Source organism: Suricata suricatta, chromosome 12 (assembly GCF_006229205.1).
Source record: "Suricata suricatta isolate VVHF042 chromosome 12, meerkat_22Aug2017_6uvM2_HiC, whole genome shotgun sequence".
Classification (NCBI taxonomy): domain Eukaryota; kingdom Metazoa; phylum Chordata; class Mammalia; order Carnivora; family Herpestidae; genus Suricata; species Suricata suricatta.
Window position 1 is genome coordinate 9,222,198 of NC_043711.1, and position 19,482 is coordinate 9,241,679.

Here is a 19,482-nt window from a genome sequence, read left to right on the forward strand (position 1 = left end):
TGAGGAACCGAAGATGCCTCAAGTCCCAAACAGCAGGTCACAGATCCACGCTAGGGAGTCATTTATTAATGGTCTAACCAGAACAGATAAAATGGAAATCTGGAGGCAAAACACAGGTACCGCCAACAAAGGGAGCCCTTTTCCCCTCCAGGAAAGAAACCAGTTCTGAACCTCCCTTAACCTGAGCAAAGAACTGAAATTTGCAAACCCAGATAAACATCTGGGCAGCTCTGGGCCCTGCTCAGCAGCAGCTGGCTTCGGGGTGCTGGGGGCACAGCCGGCCTCCGGCCTCTGCTGCAGCCCCAGGAGGAGCAGGGCCCCTTCCCTCCCTCCCAACGCCCAAGGCAGGCTGTTGACCCAGGCCTGGCCTCCGTGTTTCCCATGGAAAGCTGACTTCTGGGCCGGCTGAGGGGAGGTTTCGGGGGCCACTAGGACGCGCTGCAGTGTCTTCTAGGGTAAACCAGGGGCACACGGGGCCCTGCAGGCTTCCCGGGGTCTGCTGGCGGATGGTTTCCAGCTGTTTGGCAGGAGTGCCAGGCCCACGCGAGTGTGCACACAGGGCGCTCCCGAGGTGGTCTGGAAGTAATCTACAAATCCCTCCAGGATCGCTCCGCCGGCGGGGGGTTCGCAGCTCCCTTTGGTGTGTAGGGCGCCGCCGGGGCTTTCCCTGCTGGCCTTGCGGTCCTGTAGCTGAGGCGCCTGAAAGCCCCCAGGTCCCGGTGGGCGCTCATGATCAGCCGGCTGCGAGGGAGAGCCGGCAGGAGTCACGCTCCACCAGGCGTCCGTGCGGGAACGGGGACCCCACGCTCCCACACTTACGTGCGCCCAGGTCATGGACACACACAGGCGGATGCTGGCACTGGGTCCTCGCCGGCCCCTCTGCCACCCCTCCCACCCGCTCGTCCACGGACCCTGCCCAGGGGAGCCCCACCCGCCGCCTACTTCAGGTTGGAGAGCTCAACGACAAGGCCTTGCACGGTGTCTGTTGCGTCCTCCATCCGGGCAGCTTCGCAGCGCTTGATCCCTACGCAGGTCCTGGGGGCAGGGAGGGACGACACAGGCCTGCCGTCCCTGGGCAGCTCTGCCGAAGTCTGTTCTGGGGGGGCTTTTGCTGGGCCTGGAGCTGTCCTTTCGAGAGGTTAATACGTTTTACAGATGGGAAGCCCGCACGGCAAAGCCTCGATGGGGAGCCCGGCTCTGCCACAAAAAGCACCCCCAGAGCCCGGCCTCCTCCCTGCCACTTCGGTCCTGTCTGGACAGCCTCCTCCCTGCCCCCGGTTCCTGCCCCTTACAGCCTGCCCCCCATTCAGTGCTGAGGTGGGGCGGGCTGTGAACATGGACACCGGGCCCAGCACCCCCCCTGCAGCCCCGCACCATCTGCCAGCACCTCCAGACCCCATCCCCTCCCTCTCATTCCCTTCCCCCCTGCTCCAGCCACGCTGAATTCCTGGCTGTTCCCTGAGCACTTCTTAGGGACCTGGAATGTTCTTTCCAAATGTCTGCTCCTGGTGGGGGAAGGGGCCCTTCTCTGGTACCACCATACGTTTTTAACCCCTTCCTCACAGTCTTCTTCTCAGCTCTCCAGCATCTAAGTTGCTGGTCTCCCCCCCTCCCTCCCCTTTGTGTGGTGTCCCCCACCGAGTCCCCCATGCCCAGAGCAGCTCCTGGAAGAGTTGGCCCTGGATGGCATTAGTATCTACGGAAGGGGCAGGTGGCCACAGCACCGGCTGCATCTAGGGCATGTGGCCTGCAGGTGGGGGAGTGGGCTGCCCTCCTGGACCCTGGCACCCCAGCTGGGCAGTGTCTCCTGGGCTGTCACTACGGGAACGCTGGTTCTGCCCCACCCACTTTGGTCCCCCTGAGCTGGCTTGCCTTCACCTGACATGTCTCACTCAGCCACAGGCCACTGATCCAGACCCACGACCTGCCTGGGGGCTTCCAGACATCCGTGTGGGTCACATCAGGCCACTGGACATGCACACATGGATCTCTCTCCTCTGCTCAAGCAATAGTAGGGCCACTTTGACTAAACTGCTGCTCACCGCCTGGCAGGGTGTGTGTATGTGTGTGTGCACATGTATGTGTGTGCACCTGTGGCAACAAGTGATACCACAGGCACTACTGACAGATATATGCGTGGGCAAGAGGTGGGTGTGCGGCCACCTCTCTCCTGGGGAGGAGGGGAGGGGAAACAGGAAGGAGACAAGCTCTGCCAAGGGCTGTGTCTCTCACCCCTCCTCCGCACTTGCAGACAGAAACAGAAACTTGGCCATGAATAATCGATAAGCTGCAGCCTCCAGCACACGGGCCAGTTCAAGTACAAGGTAACAGAGGAGCCGCCCTGTGCTAGTGGCTGGCAAGGCAGGGAGAAAGGACACAAAGGGAGGTGATGGGCTGTGAAAGGCTCCAGGGTGGAGACAGGACTCCTCTGTCCCCAACACACACACACACACACACACACACACACACACACACACACACCCCACCCCCACCCCCACCCCCATGGCCTGCAGGAGGGAGAGGAAGTAGCTGCCTCAGGGCACAGAGCCAAGTGAGGAGATGTGGAGGGCCAGAAGGTGCCAAAGTAGGGACAAGTCCCAAGGTCACATGGACTAATGGTTTTTAGCCCCATCTGGGTCCTCTTCCCCTCCAGAAATTCAGGGAAAGCTCTAGAACCTATCTCCACAGAAAGTACATGGTACGTCAAACCAGCCCATGGATGTGGGGACACCTTCCCGGAGGTCTGGGGGGATCCTGGCTGGGCTGTGGATCCATGATCACCAGTTCTCCGAGCTCCATGCTCCCCCCCCCCCCACAGTCTGAAAGGTGGGGCTTGACCCCCTTGCTGAGGCCGGTTGGAGGCGTGGCAGGCCTCAGGGGAGGGAGAGTGAGGGGAGTGCCTGTGCCAGGAACCAGTGACGTGTTCTGCTCCCAGGGACTGAGGGACAACGGGACCGGGGCAAGGGCCCGGGGTCGGCCTCGCCCCACCATGCCTACCTCAGCTGGACCTCGGTGAGGGGGCCTCCGTCAGCCTGTGGGCTGGTGCCCGGCCAGCCAGAGTCCCGCCTGCTCCCCGGAGGACACGACTGTAAAGAGGGAGCAGCCATGAGACACCTAGCCGTGAGCCCCGCACAGGGAAGGGTCCTGCAGGGGACCTTTCGGTTCCTCTGGGCCACGTCAGGGACACGGAGACAGAGACTTCCACAGAACAGTGGTGCAGGGAAGGCGCGGGGCCGCGGCAGCTAGACCCGGGGGCTGCCAGCCCCCGCTGCCCTCCCCCCCTCCCCATTCCAAGAGAGCCGACAGGGCAGTGTGGGCCTGACCCTGGTGTCCGCCACCGGGCCTGTGCTCTCTGAAGGGCTCATCTGTGCCGGCTGGTGGCTCTGTCCCCCATGGCTGGGCCTCAGCGCTGTCTCCTGCCCCTCCTGCAGTGTCTGGAAAGGGACAGAGAAAACCCTCAGTGATGTCGGCTCGGGTGAGGTGGGCGTCTGGTGTTGAGGGAGAGAGGTCAGCCAGGTTTTGTGTCAGGGAGGGATTTTGCAAATACACTGAAAGGGGAAAATTTATAATTAATAGGGGAGAAAGCCAGATAACCCTGCGGAGCTTAAGTTTCTAAATGTCAGCAGTGGTTTAATTTTCATGGAAAATGTCAGGCTCCATCATGGAGGTGACATATGTCCCTCTGAAAAGAGGTAAAGAGGCTGGGGTAGAGTGGCCAGTCCAGGGCCTCTTCTGGGGAGACCAGTCCTAGAGTAAGAAGGGACCCGTTCTAAAATCCCTCCTTTCAGAGCTGAGCCCCCCTCCCCGGAGTCTTGAGCTACAGCTTAGAGCAGCGAAGCGCCCCTGAACCCCGAGGGACTGACGTGGAGACCGGCCCGTGGCCCAGGGCTTCCCGCAGGCCTGCACGCTTGGGCAGTGGGGGAGGTGCTCTGGCGTCCTGCTGGGAAGCAGCGGGCGTGCCACCCAGCAGCCTACAGTGCACAGAACCATCCGGCCCCAGCGCCAGGCCAGCGGTGCCGAGCCGGGAAGGCCGGAGTTCCCTCGCAGGCATCTGGTGTTTCACGTAAGTGACTCTGTGGCTTAAAATACAACTTGGCATCACACATCCACGCAACTCACGGAGCCGTTCTGGGCTGTGAGGAACGTTCTCCCTCCCAACAGGACTAGTGCTGCCACCAAGGGCTGCAGATGTGTCACACAGTGAGGGCAGCTCTCCGCTAGAACATGCCGGAGGCCACCACTCTAGGACCCAAGAGGGACTCGGAAGCAGCTGTTTTAAGTGCTGGTCCTTGGGCGGCAGGGGCGGCGGTGGCAGCAGAGGCTCCAGGGACTCTGTGTGGAGCGTCACATCCTAAGGGAGTTACTACAAGAAGAAAGCACCAGCCTCCTGGGAGGGACCTGGGTTTGAAACTGGCCTGTCATTGCTGTGTCACATCCGGGACACCCGAGTTGCCTCCTCCAAAGCAGTGCTCACGGCTGTGCCATCATGAAGGGAGGGACGGCCAGCGGGTGGCCGCTGCTGCCACTCTCTCCATCTGCCTGCACTCTGTTCCCAGGTGTCCCTGTCCACACGGCCTTCCTGCTGGGCTCTGTCCAGAACTTTCCGTGGGAACCTGCCCGTGCCGGGGTCGCCCCGACTTGTTTGGGAACGCCCAGTACCCAAACAAAACGTGTCCAGGCGTCAGCAGCCTGGTCTGGGTAGCGCCTCCAAGCCTAGCGGGCCATCAGGTCTGACCACCCAGGCTGTCTGCCGGGTCCGCTGTGGATTCCTTGGTGTTTTCAAAGCCCAGAGTCACCGGTGGCCAATCAGGAAGGGCTTGCCCCTTTGCCTGCTGGATGCCACTTGATTGCCCAACTGCTCCTTTAGCCACTGCCCAACAGCCAGACTGGGGGTGACAGACTGCTCTTCTTTCCAAGGGGAGGAGGCTTCAGTTAGAAAATCCCAGCTGTGCCAGCAGCTGGCTGCCCACCCGTCCCTGGTGTTTGTGTTCAAACGCTAAGAAAGGCCTGCACTGTGACTGGCTCTCTGTGATCTTGCTCGTCTGGTGATTGAGAAATGGGTGTCACAAGGTCTGGGGCGTGTACGTGTGGCACGTCGGGCCGGGTCTGAAGCCACCTTGCAGGTACACACAGTGAAGGGCCAAAGACGACCGTGGGCCATCCCCTGGGAAGGCTGCACTCTGGACTCCCTTTGCTCAGCCCAGCCACATCCCCCTCTGTGGCTGGAGCGGCTGGCTTCGGCAGCTGGGGCCTGATGAAATACTAGGCTTGTGTTTCAGGGCCATAGCGTATGAAAAGGCTCTCTAAGTGCTGAAATGACAGGGCACAAAGTGTTTACTCTGGGAGAGGCAGGTGGGAACGGTACAACCCCAAACCTCACGGGGCAGGGACCATGCCTGATCTGCTGGCTCCTGGCAGAGCCAGCTCCTGATAAGCACATAACTGAATTAATTTTTTAAACAGTTCAACAGGATAGTTGAAGAAACGGAGGCCGCTGTTTGTGAAGCAAGCTGGGCTCTGTGTCCCAGGGCAGGCCCGGCGGCAGAATCAGGCCACCTGGGAGCAGACACAGCCGGCCCCACCCCCAGCTGCCTCAGCTTGGCAGGTGCCCGACCTCCTCCAGCCTCCTATCCACGCCCTGTGTGTGGAAAGAGAGCCACCAATCTTCCAGGGTGTGACTGCAAAGCACTCAGCCCAGACCCAGGGGTGCCCCTGGTCAGAAATGCGGTGCCTCCCTGGGGGTGGGGCCAAAGCAAGGCTGCCGCCTGCCCCGGACAGGTGAATGCCGATGGCCGGTGGAGGCCCAGTGGCCGGCGAAGGGGACGCTGGGCAACTCCCACTGCCTGTTGGGCAGGCAGATCCCTGAAGGAAGAAAAGCCCCTACAAATTCCAGTAGGAAAGCAAAATTCTTGTATATATTAAAAAAAAAAAAATTCGTGTCAGGACCCTGAAACGACTCTTAAGATGGGCAAAGGCTCTTTTCATTTGGAGACTGAAGTCCTCTCCCCCAAGCCCAGCTTCGGCATCACTGGCTTTTTCAAAGTTACCCCTCAAGGTCTCAGGCATCCCCTTTATATCCTTCAGAACCCTGCAGGCTGGCCAGGCCCTGAGGCATGGAGACCGTGGGTACACCTGGGCGCCCCAGCTGAGGAATGGGGACCTCCGTCAGTTCCCACACAAGCCCCTTGCAGACAGGCAGGCCTGGCCTATCTGGAAGATCACGGACTCCACACGCACTGACGCTGCAACTCATCCCCCTAGACCCGTGTGCTGTATAAACAGATGGCCACACACCCCAAATCCCCCCCACCTCCGCCCCGGGTAGTTTGGGAGAGGGCTCATGGCCACTTGACTCCTAGCCTGGGATGGTCCGGCTGTCACATGGGGAAGCCCTTACCTGCTCAGGTGAGGCTGCAAAGTCAGGGGCTTCCAGGGCGTCCCGTATCTGGCTGTCCAGCAGGAAGTCAGGATCCCCGGCTGGAGACCCCCCGGAGGCAGCCAGGTCTGCAGGGCCAGGCGGGGGCTCAGGCCAGCCAGTGGGGTCTTCAGGGGCATCTGGGCGGTCGTGGCAGGCCCTGGTCTCCTGGGAGGGGTCACCCACTGGTTCTCTGAGCACCGGTGGAGCAAAGGCTCCGAGAGACAGATTGAACCACACGGGGTCTTGTTCAGGGCGCTGGCTCACTGACTCTGCCGCTGTTGCACCTGCAGGCGGCGACAGCAAAGGCAGCGCACACACTGGCCCCAGCCCCTCCTCACTCAGGCCAGGCACGCTTGTCTGATCAACACGTGGGCCCATTCCTGAGGCTAGAAGACTGGAATCTCCAGGACCTGCTGCGGGCTCTTTTATTCTGTGATCCAGGGCCAGGGAACCTGCAGGGGCCCCCAGGATGTTGCCAGGGGGCTTGTCTTCCCACTCTGCCTCCCTTCTGCCTCCTGTCTCCCCAGAGACAAGTGTGCAGCTGAGCAGGGCCCCACTGTGGCCCCCAGCAGGGGCCCTCCCGCTGGGAGAGGAAGGTGCCCCGGTGTCGGCCTGTTCATCGGGCTTGGCCACCTGTGGAGCCCTCTGCTCTGGCCCCGTGGGGTCTGTGATCCTGTCTGCGAGGACACTGGTCCCAAGGGAGGAGTGACTAGGGCTGCTGCAGCTCTGTTCTGCTTCGCTGCCAGGCTCGCTGGGCATCCGCAAGGGGTCAGAGAGGGCCTGGTCTGCAGCTCCAGGCTCTGGGCCCTGAGTGGCGGGATGCAGGACACTGTCTTCTTCCTGCTTGTGGCTCTCGGGCAGGCCAGCCTCTGCTCCCCCTCGCGCACCTGCTTCCTGGAGGCCTGCTTGGTCTGCCTTCTCCTCAGCATCACTGCTCAGCAGGGGCCCTTTCTGGCCATGGCGGCCTAGAACCCAACATCCTTCCCTGCTTTTACCATCTGCTGTGTTGGTTCCTTGCTCTGACAGGCGGTTCTGGCTTGGTACCGTCCCCCACTCTGGAGAGGCACTGGTGGAAGCCGAGGGCTGAGAATCCCCGCTTCCTGGCACAGGGGTCGTGGGGCTTTGGTCTCTGTGTTCAAGGTGAGTGCTGTCCACCTGGGTCTGGGCTCCCAGCTCCCTGGCCTCCCAGGAAGCAAGCCCTAGGGACTCCTCCCGCAGTTGGCCTCTGGCCTGCTGGGACCTGGACCCTGGTGATGTTTCCTGTGGAGAGAAAAAGACTCAGACTTGAGCCTTCAATAATCAACCATCCTAAACACTTTTCTAGTTGTAACTGCCCCTGCACAGAGTCTCAGATGTTGCACACGGTGCCCCAAGTACCATTCAGTACCAGTGCTGGGCGCAGTGAGAGGCGGGGGCTGGCAGGGGGACCAGAGGCACAGGAATCCCTCTTTCCATCAGCTCCTGCCTCCCGCCGGCACTGGGCACAGGGAGGCTCTTGGGCAGATCAACGACATAAAAATCGGGGCCTGTGGATTGTGCCAACGTCACTGACTGGTGTTGGCAATAAATGCCAATTAGATGTTACCCCCCCGGCGGAAACAGGAGGAGAGCACACGGGGACTTCTCCGTACTGTTCTGTTTTCAGTTGTGGTCAAATTACAGAAAATTCACCATCTTTTTTTTTTTTAACTATTGCTTTTATTTATTTTTTTAACATTTGTTTATTTTTGAGAGACAGAGACAGGGTGAGCAAGGGAGGGGCAGAGAGAGAGGGAGGCACAGAATGTGAAGCAGGCTCCAGGCTCTGTGCTGACAGCTCAGACGTGGGGCTCGAACCACAAACCGTGAGATCATTAGCTGAGTTGGATGCTCAACCAACTGAGCCACCGGGGCACCCCAAATTCACCAGTTTGAAGTATACAGTTTGGCGGCATGAAAGACGTTTACACTGTTGTGCAACCATTTCCACCTTCCATCTCCAGAACTCTCTTCATCTCCCCAAGCTGAAATTCTGTCCCCAGTGATCCCTCTCTCCCAGCCCCGGGCATCCGGGCATCCAGCATCTACTTTCTGCCTCTATGGATCTGACTCCTCTAGGGACCTCCTACGAGTGGAATCCTATAGTATTTATCCTTCTGTGGCTGGCTCATTTCACTCAGCATGTCGGCCGGGTTCATTTGTGTTGTAGGCCGTGTCACAATGTCTTTGCTTTTTATTCCGTTGTATGGATATGCCACATTTTGTTTATTCATCTATCAATGGACACTTGGGTCCATACTAATTTTGCAATTTTCTATGAGCCTATAATTATTATAACATAGAAACTTAAGAGGCACCTGGGTGGCTCAGTCGGTTAGGCGTCCCACTTCGTCTCAGGTCATGATTTCACAGGGTTGTGAGTTCAAGCCCCACGTCAGGCTCTGCGCTGGCAGCACAGAGCCTAGGGCCTGCTTCCTATTCTGTCTCCTCTCTGTGCCCCTCCCCCGTGCATTCACACACGCATGCTCTCTCTCAAAAATAAACAAACATTAAAAAAAATTAAAGAGAGATGGGGTGCCCGGGTGGCTCAGCTGGGTAAGCACTCAACTCTTGGTTTCGGCTCAGGTCACGATCTCATGGTTCATGCGTTCAAGCCATTCATCAGGCTCTGTGCTGGCAGCATGGAGCCTGCTTGGGATTCTCTCTCTCACAATAAACAAACACTAAAAAAAAGGAAAAACACACACCTAAAACAGAGAGAGAGAGAGAGAAGTGAAATGTCTCTAATGGACACAGAGATGAGCAGGACGGGGGGGAGGGGGCGGGTGAGGAAGGGGAGGGTTCTGACTGGGACGGAGACAGACATTGTCCCCAAGGTAGATGGCAGCTTAAGCCCGGCACTCAGACCTAACCCTGCAGAATCACTGCAGCCCCCGGATCTTCCCTCATCTAGACGCTGGTATCTCCTGGTCACATCCAACGTCACATGACTGACACCAGCCCCGGAGTGTGTCCCTGGAGGCTCCCCGTCTCGACTAGGGCAACTCCGCCCTTCAAGCTATTCAGGCCCCAGACTCTGGAGTCAACCCTTCACCTCCCTTCCTCTCACAGCCATACCTTCAACTCTCCTTTCAGACTGGACTGCAAGGAAGCACATCTGATAGGTAGGGACTGGGGGCCGCACCCCAGCAGCTGTCCCCCCTTCCCCTATGCTGCTCTCAGACAGGTATCAGCGCCGAGGGAGCCGCCTACCCCGTCACCTCCCTACGTCAGTCAGGTCCAACCTTTCTAGGAGGGTGTGCGCCGCACATATCATAGCGCTGAAGGTCACGGCCTGTCAGTCTGGCTTCAGTGAAGCCCCTGGCAACCGCCACTGAGTTACACCCAGCATTTCCCACACAGTTTCAGTCACTGAAGGTGACTGAACTGAAGGTAAGACCCCTCTTATTAATTTTATTTTTTTAAGTGAGCCCCAACGTGGGGCTTGAATTCACAGTCCTGAGATCAAGAGTCACTTGCTCTACCAACTGAACCACCCAGACGCCCAATCCCTCTTGTTTGTATTTAGTTAATATTTTTGAATGTTTATTATTATTTTTGAGAGAGAGGGGGTGGGGACAGAGTGTGAGCAGGGGAGGGGCAGAGAGAGAGGGAGACACAGAATCCAAGGCCGGTTCCAGGCTCTGAGCTGTCAGCACAGAGCCCGACGTGGGGCTCGAACTCATGAATCGTGAGATCATAACTCATCAACCGACTAAGCCATCCAGGAGCCCCTGTATTTATTTATTAAGTTTATTTATTTATTTTGAGAAATAGTACAAGTGGGGGAGGGACAGAGAGATAGGGAGAAAGGGAGAATCACAAGTAGACTCCGTGCTGCTGGTGCAGAGCCCAGCGTGGGACTTGAACTCACAAAGCCACAGGATCATGACCTGAGTCAGATGCTTAACTGAACTACCCAGGCAACCCCCCTGACCCCTCGTTTTTATTATTTATTTATTTTATTTTATCTGAGCTGTCAGCACAGAGCTCAACATGGGGCTTGAACCCACAAACTGTGAGATCACCTAAACCAAAGTCAGAGCTCAATCAGCTGAGCCACCCAGGCACCCCCTCCCTCTTGTTTTTAAATTACACTTTTTGTGAGATCGTTGTAGATTTATATATAGTTATAAAGAAATGGCAGGGAAAGATCTGGCATGCCCTTTACCCAGTTTCCCCCGTTGGTAACATCTTACATGACTTGGGTACAACATCACAACTCAGATACTGACACTAATAACATCCACCAACCTTATTTGGCTTTTCAGCTTGGCTGATGCTTATGTGTATGTGTGTGAGGTTGAGGGTATGCATCTACCACACACTAAGGTATGGGAAATCTCCAACACGGCGTCCCTGGCGCTGCCATACTCCACTCCCCTCCACCCCGCCTACCTGCTCCAACCCCCCGCAACCACTAACCTACCCACCATCTCTATAATTTTCTCACTGCAATAGCGTCATGCAAATGGAACCCTACAGGGTATAACCTTTGGGCACTGGCTTTTCTCACTCCACGTAATGCCCAGAGATCCATCTAGACTGTTAGTGTGTGTCACCGGTTTGCTCCTCTTTCATCTCTGGGTCATGCTCCACGGTGTTCAGCCATTTGCCCACTGAAGGATATCGGGAGCTCCCAGTCGGGAGGGTTACAGACGCGGCTGCCGGGAATGCCCACCGCTCACTCCTGCAGGGCCCCCTGTGGCCAGGGACATCACCACCCCGGGAGCTCACGGTAGGAAGGACAGGAAAGTACAATGCAAGACCCACCCCCTCACCACACAGAGCTTCCAAGAAGTAAAGGGGTTCGGAGATAGAATGTGGGGGGCTTTTCTGCTTTGTTACTACTATCCGGCAATCTGGGGAAGGAGGCTGTGGCCTTGACCGCGTGGGTGCAGCACAGCTGTCCTGAGCACCTGCACAGGCCTGGCACGCCCTCCACAGACGTGCAGCATCACGCGCTGCAAACGGGCATGCAGACAGGTGCAGGTCCAGCCAATTCCAAAGAAAACCAAGATTGAACTCAGTAGCCAAGGCTGGGCCAAGCAGCTGCTGGGGTGTCTGGGGCTCACCTGGCTGACTTTAGGGGTTCCACTCCTGAGGTCCTCTCCCCTCATCTCTGCTGACCTTGTCACTGTCATCCTGGGTTTTGCAAACTGGGGGACAAACCTCCTGGCTGAGTTCTGTGAACCGGATGCAAGAACAGAGCAGCAATAAAGATAAGGGCGAATCAGAGCTCAGAAAACAAACACCAGTTCCTTTCTTGCAGCTTCAGATGCAGGCCTTGCCCTCCACCCGCTCCCCAGCGCACGGCCCCCCAGCCTGCCAGCCTGGTGATGCATGGAGACAAGAACTCCAGCTGGAGGCAGGCAGTGTCCTTAGCACATATATGAGGCCATGAAACAGGCTCACCTGGGAAAGAGGAAGGGGCGCTGGCTCCTTTTCCGGTTGCCCGAGGAGACTGGAGGGAACTTGTGCTTCCTCGGCAGTGGGGCTGGGTGGAGAGAGGCAAAATGAGGAGGTTCTGAACTTCTGGGGAGCTGTCCATGCATGTGGTAAGACAAACAGAGAATGAATCCGAAGGCCTAGTAGTGTTCAGTCTCCTGTAAGGGAAGCCCCAGAGCACCGGCCCGGAGGCGGTGGGACGGAGAAGGGGAGCAGCGCCTAGGGCGACCCTTGACCGCCAAGGAGGGTGCGGAGTCTCACGTCTAGGATCCAAGCTGCCTGCTCTGGCAGCACTTTACCCTCAGACTCCCAGGAGCTGGCTCCTGAAATAAGAACAGGACTTCTCATTTGGAATGACACTCCAACCCCCACCTCTGTGAATTCCAGAGAAAGGAAGTTGTAGACACAAAAAACACAGGGTGGGGCAAAAAATAAAAACAAAAAACAGGTGTATTCATTAATTGCCAAAATGCAGAAGCAACTTTGATTGCGTTTCATGGGTGAATGGACAAATAAACTGTGGTGCATCGAGACAATGGAATATTACTCGGCGCTAAAAGAAATGAGCCATTGAGCCACAAAACACAGAGGGGCAGCTTAAGTGCGTATTCTAAGTGAAAGAAGCAATCTGAAAAGGCTACATATTGAATGGTATGGACAACGCTAGGACATTCTGGAAAAGGCAAAACTATGGAGACAATAAAAGATCCGTGGCACCAGGGCTGGGAGGGGAGATGAGCAGGTGGAGTGCAGAGGATTTTTAGGCAGGAAAGTTACTCTGGATGAGATGATAATGGCGGAGACAGGTCATTCTACATTTGCCCAAACCCTGGAACGTACGACACAGAGTGACCTTTTCTACAGGACACGGTGGGCTGCGGTGACGATCACATGTTGGGGCAGGTTCATCCTGGGTAACAAACGCACCGCTCTGCTGACTGATGGTGAAAACGGGTGACGCTCTGCATGCGTGGGGGCAGAAGCCTATACGGAAACTCTCCGAACCTTCTTTCCAATGTTATCGTAAACCCAAAGACCTTAAAAAATTTGGGTCTTTTAAAAATTTTTTCATTAAAAATTTTTTTTAACGTTTTTATTTATTTTTGAGAGGGAAAAACACAGAGTGTGAGTGGGGGATGGTCAGAGAGAAGGAGACAAAGAATCAGAAGCAGGCTCCAGGCTCTGAGCTGTTAGCACAGACAGAGCCTGACGCGGGGCTTGAACCCATTAACTGTGAGATGATGACCTGAGCCGAAGCCGCCCAACCGACTGAGCCACCCAGGTGCCCCTTGGGTCTTTTTTCTAAAATATTTATTTATTTTTAAGTGAGACAATGCATGAGCAGGGGAGGGGCAGAGAGAGAGGGAGACAGAATCTGAAGCAGCTCCAGCCTCTGAGCTGTCAGTGCAGAGCCAGATGCAGAGCCTGAACCCATGAATGTGAAATCATGACCTGAGCCGAAGTTGGAGGCTTAACCAACTGAAGCAACCCAGGCGCCCCAAATTAGGTCTTTTTAAAAAGCTTGTGAAACTTACAGTTATATCTAAATAAACGTGGACGTGTATATTGTTAAAAAAATCAAAATCTGGAACTAAAACTTCATGATTTTAACTTTGTAAGTGGAACAGGAAAAAGCATGAAGATAGAGTAACAGGTTTACTGTTGGGGGCGTGAGGGGGTCATGGAAACCAAGTAGATCTAGATACTGATAGCAAGAGTCTGAACGTTTTTAATTGGAGTGGGTTATCTGGGTGGCCGCTAGGTGCAGGTAAAGATTTCATTTCTCAACATAAACGTGTAATGCTTGTTGGCTTTGTTCTTTTCTGTTACTCTCCTATGCCCGTGGTTTTTCTTTTTTTTTTTTTCTTTTTTTTATTAAAAAATTTTTTAGGGGCGCCTGGGTGGCTCAGTTGGTTAAGCGTCCCACTTCAGCTCAGGTCATGATCTCACGGTTTGTGGGTTCGAGCCCCGCATCATGCTCTGTGCTGACAGCTAGCTCAGAGCCTGGAGCCTGCTTCCGATTCTGTGTCTCCCTCTCTCTCTCTGACCCTCCCCTGTTCCCACTGTCTCTCTCTCTCAAAAATAAATAAAAAAGATTTTAAAAAATTTTAAAGAGAGGGAGATAAAGAATCTGAAGCAGGCTCCAGGCTCTGAGCTGTGAGCACAGAGCCCGACACGGGGCTCGAGCCCACGAACTGTGAGATCATGACCTGAGCTGAAGCCAGACACTTAACCAACGGAGCTACCCAGGCTTCCCTCCCGTGGTTTTTCTTAACTAAGCATTTTGACAACAAAAAAAGAAAAAAGACGGTGGACCCCACTTCTGTAGGTTCTGACTATTCTCAGGGACTGAGACTGCAGGGTGGGCAGGGCCTGGGGCCCCATGAGCCCTGCTGGCCTCTCCAGGAGTGAGCAGCCCAGTGACATCGTGGTGCGTGTCTGGGAGAACAGGTTAGGTGTGACGCGCGGCCCCTCTTCATATCACACACACCGCAGGGCTGCCTTCAGTCTTAGGACTGTGGTGACCTAACACCACCCCACCCCCACTGCCAAAAACAGTCCTGTTGGTCAGATCAGGTGCCACAACTGTTTACTCAGAAAAGTTGGCGCACCACCCACGACGCTTCCTCCGAAGACTTCCGGTAGCGGGATTCCTGCTCCCCACTCCTGCTAACCCTTTCTACTTTGCTGCAATTTCATGTGCTTTCACTCCATGAACAGACTGTTCTCCAGACCTTTCTTTTTCCCCAGTGTGCTTAATTACATATTCCTGAAAATAAAATGAGGAAGCTGGGAAACCATGGTGGTTCGGAGCACAGGAGCCAGACACGGTCAGAACCCCAGCCTGCCCTGCCCCAGCTCGATGGCCTTGGGCAAGTAAGTCATTTGATTTCTTGAAATTTCGGAGTCTTCACCTGTGACACAGGGATAAATACCCGCCTCACAGCGCCACGAGGATTAGACGAACAGATAGATGTAAACGGTTTAGTATTACCACCCTGTCTGGTGCATAATATTTGCTATGCTCTTTCATGGTTTATTATTTCACAGACCCACAACTCCATTGGTCCTTTCTTGGTTAAGAAGGAATGTGGGATAAACAGGATTTGACCAGCAGACAGGACAAGATGCATCCTATTACTAAGTGGCCTTGAAAAATTCAAGGTTTTCCTTGCCCGTGGTTAACATATCAACCTTCCTCTCCAGAGGGGAGAGCCCTGGGAATGGCTTTGAGAAGCAACCCCAGGGGCCCTGAACCCGCAGAGGGAGGCGTGGTGTTGGAAGGGTCACCGTGGTCCCTTCCCCTCTGGATCCTGCCTACCGGGCTGCCGTGCTGTGCCCACTGTTGGTGGGGAGGCTTGCTGGAATGTTCCGAGCCACCTACCTGGAGGCTGCCTGTCCTGGTTCCTCCGTCCTCTGTTCGGCAGAGGGAACAGGTCCCGATCTGCCTTCTGACTCTTCAGGGAGACACGAAGAGCCCCACTCAGAACTCTGGGGGCACCCGCCAGAGTCTCCGAGCCTTGGGTTCTTCGGGAATTTTGGAGAACAGATTCCTTCTCCACCTGGTTTAGAGAGAAAGGAACGTGAAGGGGCGGGAGGTGCAGGGAGCAGGCACTGCATGGCTGACAACCAAACATGGCAGGGCCAGGGCCACCACACGGACAAGCTTGTTCCAAGGGTAGGAACCCCCTGCTCTGACACTAGCCTGGAGACAGAGACGGCGTGGAGCCTCGTCTAAGAACTTAGGTGGCCGTGGGATTCATAGGCCTTTTATTGCCTAAGGACTGGTGGTGACTGAGCCCGGATCCTGATGTGGCCTGGCACCAAACCACGTAAGACAACCGGGGCCAGCCACCTGTCTCTGTGGGAAGGTGGGGAGCGATGTGGACTGGCTTCCTTGAGTGTCAGCTCAAGTATTCCTGCAGAGGGCCATCCCTGACCTCTCAACAGGGCACCCCCTTTCAGACCCACGCTCTGTTTCATCCACTTGACAGCTTTTGTGTTTTTTTTTGCCAGGATCTATCTGATGTACTGGTTATTTTCTGTCTCCTCAATACAACGTGCTCCATACGAGGAGGGGCCTCTCTTACTCTCTACTGAGTCTCAAGTGCCTAGAAAATCACCTAGTGCACTGCTGGTGCTCAGTAACTACTCGGTAGATGATGAAATAAACACGTATGTAAAACGGAGATCACCATCAGGAAACACAGAAAGGACTGAGTTATGTACCACTCTGGTTGTCTGTGGCGCCTGCAGAATACCCACCCCGGGAAAACTGGGACCTCCCGTCATGGAGTGCTCGGGAAGCGACGTCTCAGCGGCTCCTCGGCCCCTGGTACTTCTGCGCTACCTTCCCCATCACAGGAAGCAATGAAGAGCCTGACAGCTATTTGCTGAATGAAGAAAACACCCTTGCATGGAGACTGCATCGTGGCTGACTGCTAACACCTCTCTAAACCTGGCCCCAACCTACCCATTGATTCAAAACACAAATGACAAGGGTTGAACCTAGAGCGCTCCATGACGGACGCCATCCTGAGATGTGGGGTGTGTTGTGATAAGACTTGGAGGCAGCACCCCACCCTTATGCCCATCTTACAGATAAGAAAGCTGAGGCAGGTGGAGGCCAAGGAATCTGGAATGGGATCCAATCAGTCCAACTCCAGAGCCTACACACTTAACTGTTCTTGAGCATTTATTGAGCACCTACTAGGTACCGTGCCTCTGAGCAGACAGTGAGAAGGCAAACCAGGTGGTCTTTCTGGAGTTCAGTCGGGAAGATCCTTCCCAACCTCAGCTTGAAGTAAACCCACTGAATGAGCGCTCCCCTCCCCCGCATCGATTGCTAGGGTCCTTGTTAGCATTCACTTGGCCCTTTGTGCTCCAGTAGACCAGTGCAACTTTTCTGTGAGTTTTTTGATTCTGTTAGTTAGGGTTCACGGGTCCCCACTTAAGAACTTTACCTTACTGCTATCTGAATTAGTGCTCCCAGCGAGAAGCATTTTTCGCTCTCCCCTGCCTAGACCCTGAGGCTCATGAGGGCTGGAGCTGGGTCTGCCGCCCCCTTTGATCTCATCCTTGCCCTGCCTGCCGCCTGCTCTGCTTAGGCGCCCAGCCTGGTGCTGGGCTCAGAGCAAGGCTCCAACGAATGCTTCTTATGCAAGCATATTCCCACCCTGTGGTCTGCCAAAAAGGCAAAATAGAGCAGCTTTGTTTATTTGGTTTCTTAAGATGCCCCAACGCCAGCTCCCTTTACTCATCCGATAGACATGTGTACCAAATAAAAAACAAAAATATCAACAGAAGTGAAGAGCCTCCCATTTCCTTCCTGTGATCTATCCCCACAGGACTCATTTTAGAAAAACCAAGGCAGAACCTTATGTTCAACACCAAAGGCCAAAGACGTTGGGAGAGAAGGGCGGCTTTCACCACCTGCCAGAATCATCTTCCTCTGTCCCCACCCCTTCCAGGACACACAGAAACAGCTGTCCTGCGCCAGCCGGGGGTCCACCGAGCTAGGGAGCCCACTGCCAAGAGAGGCCCCAAATGACCTGCTGTGGGTGGGCCTGGCTGTCCCCAGTTTCCCCCTCCAAGGTCAGTGAAATTCCTGTGTTTCCGAGCCGCCTGTTTCTCATCTCTACACAAAACATTTTCAATCCATTGCTAATTTTTGTCCCACATGGTGGGGGGAAAAATGAGTGCTACCTTCTTTATTCATTAGCCAGTGAGTCACCAATTCTAAACTTTTCTTTTTTTAATGTCTTTATTTTTGAGAGAGAGAGAGACAGAGACAGAGAGTGGAGGAGGGTCAGAGAGAGAGGGAAACACAGAATCTGAAGCAGCTCCAGGCTCTGAGCTGTCAGCACAGAGCCCGACATGGGGTTCAAACCCACAAACTGTGAGAGCATGACCTGAGCTGAAGCTGGATGCTCAACCTACCCAGACACCCTGTCAATTCTAAACTTTTAAGAAGTCTAAGTTATCTTAGACAAAACAGGGAAATGGTGCTATGCTGTGTAACGCTGGGTGTTTTTCTTTTTGAATGAGGAAATCCTATATGAATGTTGACAAATAAAGACCATGCTATTCCATAAAACAAAAAACAGATTATGGATCGACATGTGTGATGACTCTATTTTCCAATAAAACACTATATTGGTGTGTCTATAGAAAAAGTTTGGGAAAAGTAGTGTAGTGAGGTTCATTTCTTGGCTTTTTATGCAATACCACGATGGCTTATGGGCGCCTGGGGGGCTCAGTCGGTTGAGCACCCAACTTCGGCTCAGGTCATGATCTCACCGCTCATGAGTTTGAGCCCCAAGATGGGCTCTGTGCTGACGGCTCAGAGCCTGGAGCCTGCTTCGGATTCTGTGTCTCCCCCTCTCTCTGCCCCTCCCCCACTCACACTCTGTCTCTGTCTCTCTCTCTCAAAAATAAATAAACATTAAAAAGAAGACCTTGTAGCTCTGTTCAAAGGTTGTCTCCTTGGGCACACCCCTGCCCTAAGCCTGTGGGACCCCACCGGAGGGTGAAGGAGTTTCCAGAAGGCTTTCACTTTTTACCGTGCACACTTCCCGCAATTTATCATTTTTCACCGGCCTGTTAGGTCACCTCCCCCCCAGGAGCTGGGTGTAGTCACACAAGCCCACGTCCTCCCGTAACCAGAAGCAGCAATGAAAAGACGTGTGAATTTGACTGCTCAATACCTGAAGTCCGCAGCTTTTTCCTCTTAGTCATTTTATGCCTCCCTCGAGATCTGGAAAGGAGCAAAATCCCACCGTTAGAAGCGGCGCTCATCCCTGGGCTCAGACCCGGTGACCTTGGCTGAGGGCAGACCCCACCCCACCGTGGCCCATCTGGCCGCTGGGATTCGGGTGGGAGGAGGGGGAGGAGCTGGGCCCGAAGGGGACACGGAGGGGGAGTCACACCACCTCCCCCGAGGCCGCGGAGAGCGGAGGGCCCGCCCATCCGCCCCGGAAGCCCTGAGGACGCGCTCTAGTCCCCACATCCGGCCAGAACACGCGAGGCCCCTCCAGGGACATCCAGGGACTCTGGAAAGAGCCACCTGGGGCCCTTGGAAGGGTCAGGGGGCCCTCTGGGGGGTGCCTGGGGCCGTCCAGAGACGCCAACACCGACCTGGGCCACAGAAGCTGTCAAGGTCCCTCTGTCCTTACCAGGAACTGGGCAGGTCTGCCTGGACCTGCCGGGGAACAGTTCGGTTAAATTACTTGCATTGGGATTTTCTGAGAAAATGAAGGGCAAGAGTGGGCCCGCACGGAGACGAGGGTCGGGAGCCGAAAGGGAGGGAAGGGCGGGGAAGGCCCAAAGCCCGGGCGCTGTGGACCCGACTTCCGGTGGCCAGACGCACACTAACCCTACCCTGGCCACCTAAAAGCGTGGAACGCCCAGACCGGGGCCACCAGGAGAGGCCAGAGCCCATAGGTGGCCGCGCGACGCCGAGAGCCGAGGCTGCAGCCACCGCCCCTCACACCTGCGCGCGCGCTCCACCGCTTTCCCGCGCATTACACGGCACCGCCGTGCGCAGGCGCGATGGCAGCACCGCCCCTCAACCCACACACGCTCCGCCTCTTTCCCGC

The 19,482-nt window shown here is 55.5% G+C and overlaps 1 protein-coding gene and 1 long non-coding RNA gene across 6 annotated transcripts; one reads left to right on the forward strand and one right to left on the reverse strand.

Moving 5' to 3' along the window:
- Window positions 1–44: 44 nt before the first annotated feature.
- Window positions 45–19,362, reverse strand: C12H19orf57 (chromosome 12 C19orf57 homolog). 5 transcript variants are annotated; one of them, XM_029918721.1, is made up of 11 exons: window positions 19,265–19,362; window positions 19,022–19,085; window positions 18,592–18,641; window positions 15,270–15,447; window positions 11,852–11,933; window positions 11,512–11,622; window positions 6,398–7,678; window positions 3,324–3,434; window positions 2,998–3,086; window positions 943–1,128; window positions 45–741 (listed from the first exon to the last, which is right to left on the reverse strand). In XM_029918721.1, the coding sequence occupies exons 3-11, from the start codon at window positions 18,620–18,622 to the stop codon at window positions 588–590; spliced, it is 2,223 nt and encodes a 740-aa protein (XP_029774581.1). In that variant the 5' UTR covers window positions 18,623–18,641; window positions 19,022–19,085; window positions 19,265–19,362; the 3' UTR covers window positions 45–587. The 5 variants fall into 5 exon arrangements, with proteins under 5 accessions (XP_029774581.1, XP_029774584.1, XP_029774580.1 ...); XM_029918724.1 differs by lacking the exons at window positions 19,022–19,085; window positions 19,265–19,362 and having other exon boundaries at window positions 6,398–6,702; window positions 7,414–7,678; window positions 18,592–18,768; XM_029918720.1 differs by lacking the exons at window positions 19,022–19,085; window positions 19,265–19,362 and having other exon boundaries at window positions 18,592–18,770.
- LOC115275117 lies at window positions 3,720–17,190 on the forward strand. Its single transcript, XR_003901398.1, has 3 exons — window positions 3,720–4,063; window positions 14,636–14,761; window positions 15,902–17,190. It is a non-coding gene; the product is annotated as an uncharacterized LOC115275117 (long non-coding RNA).
- Window positions 19,363–19,482: the final 120 nt, after the last annotated feature.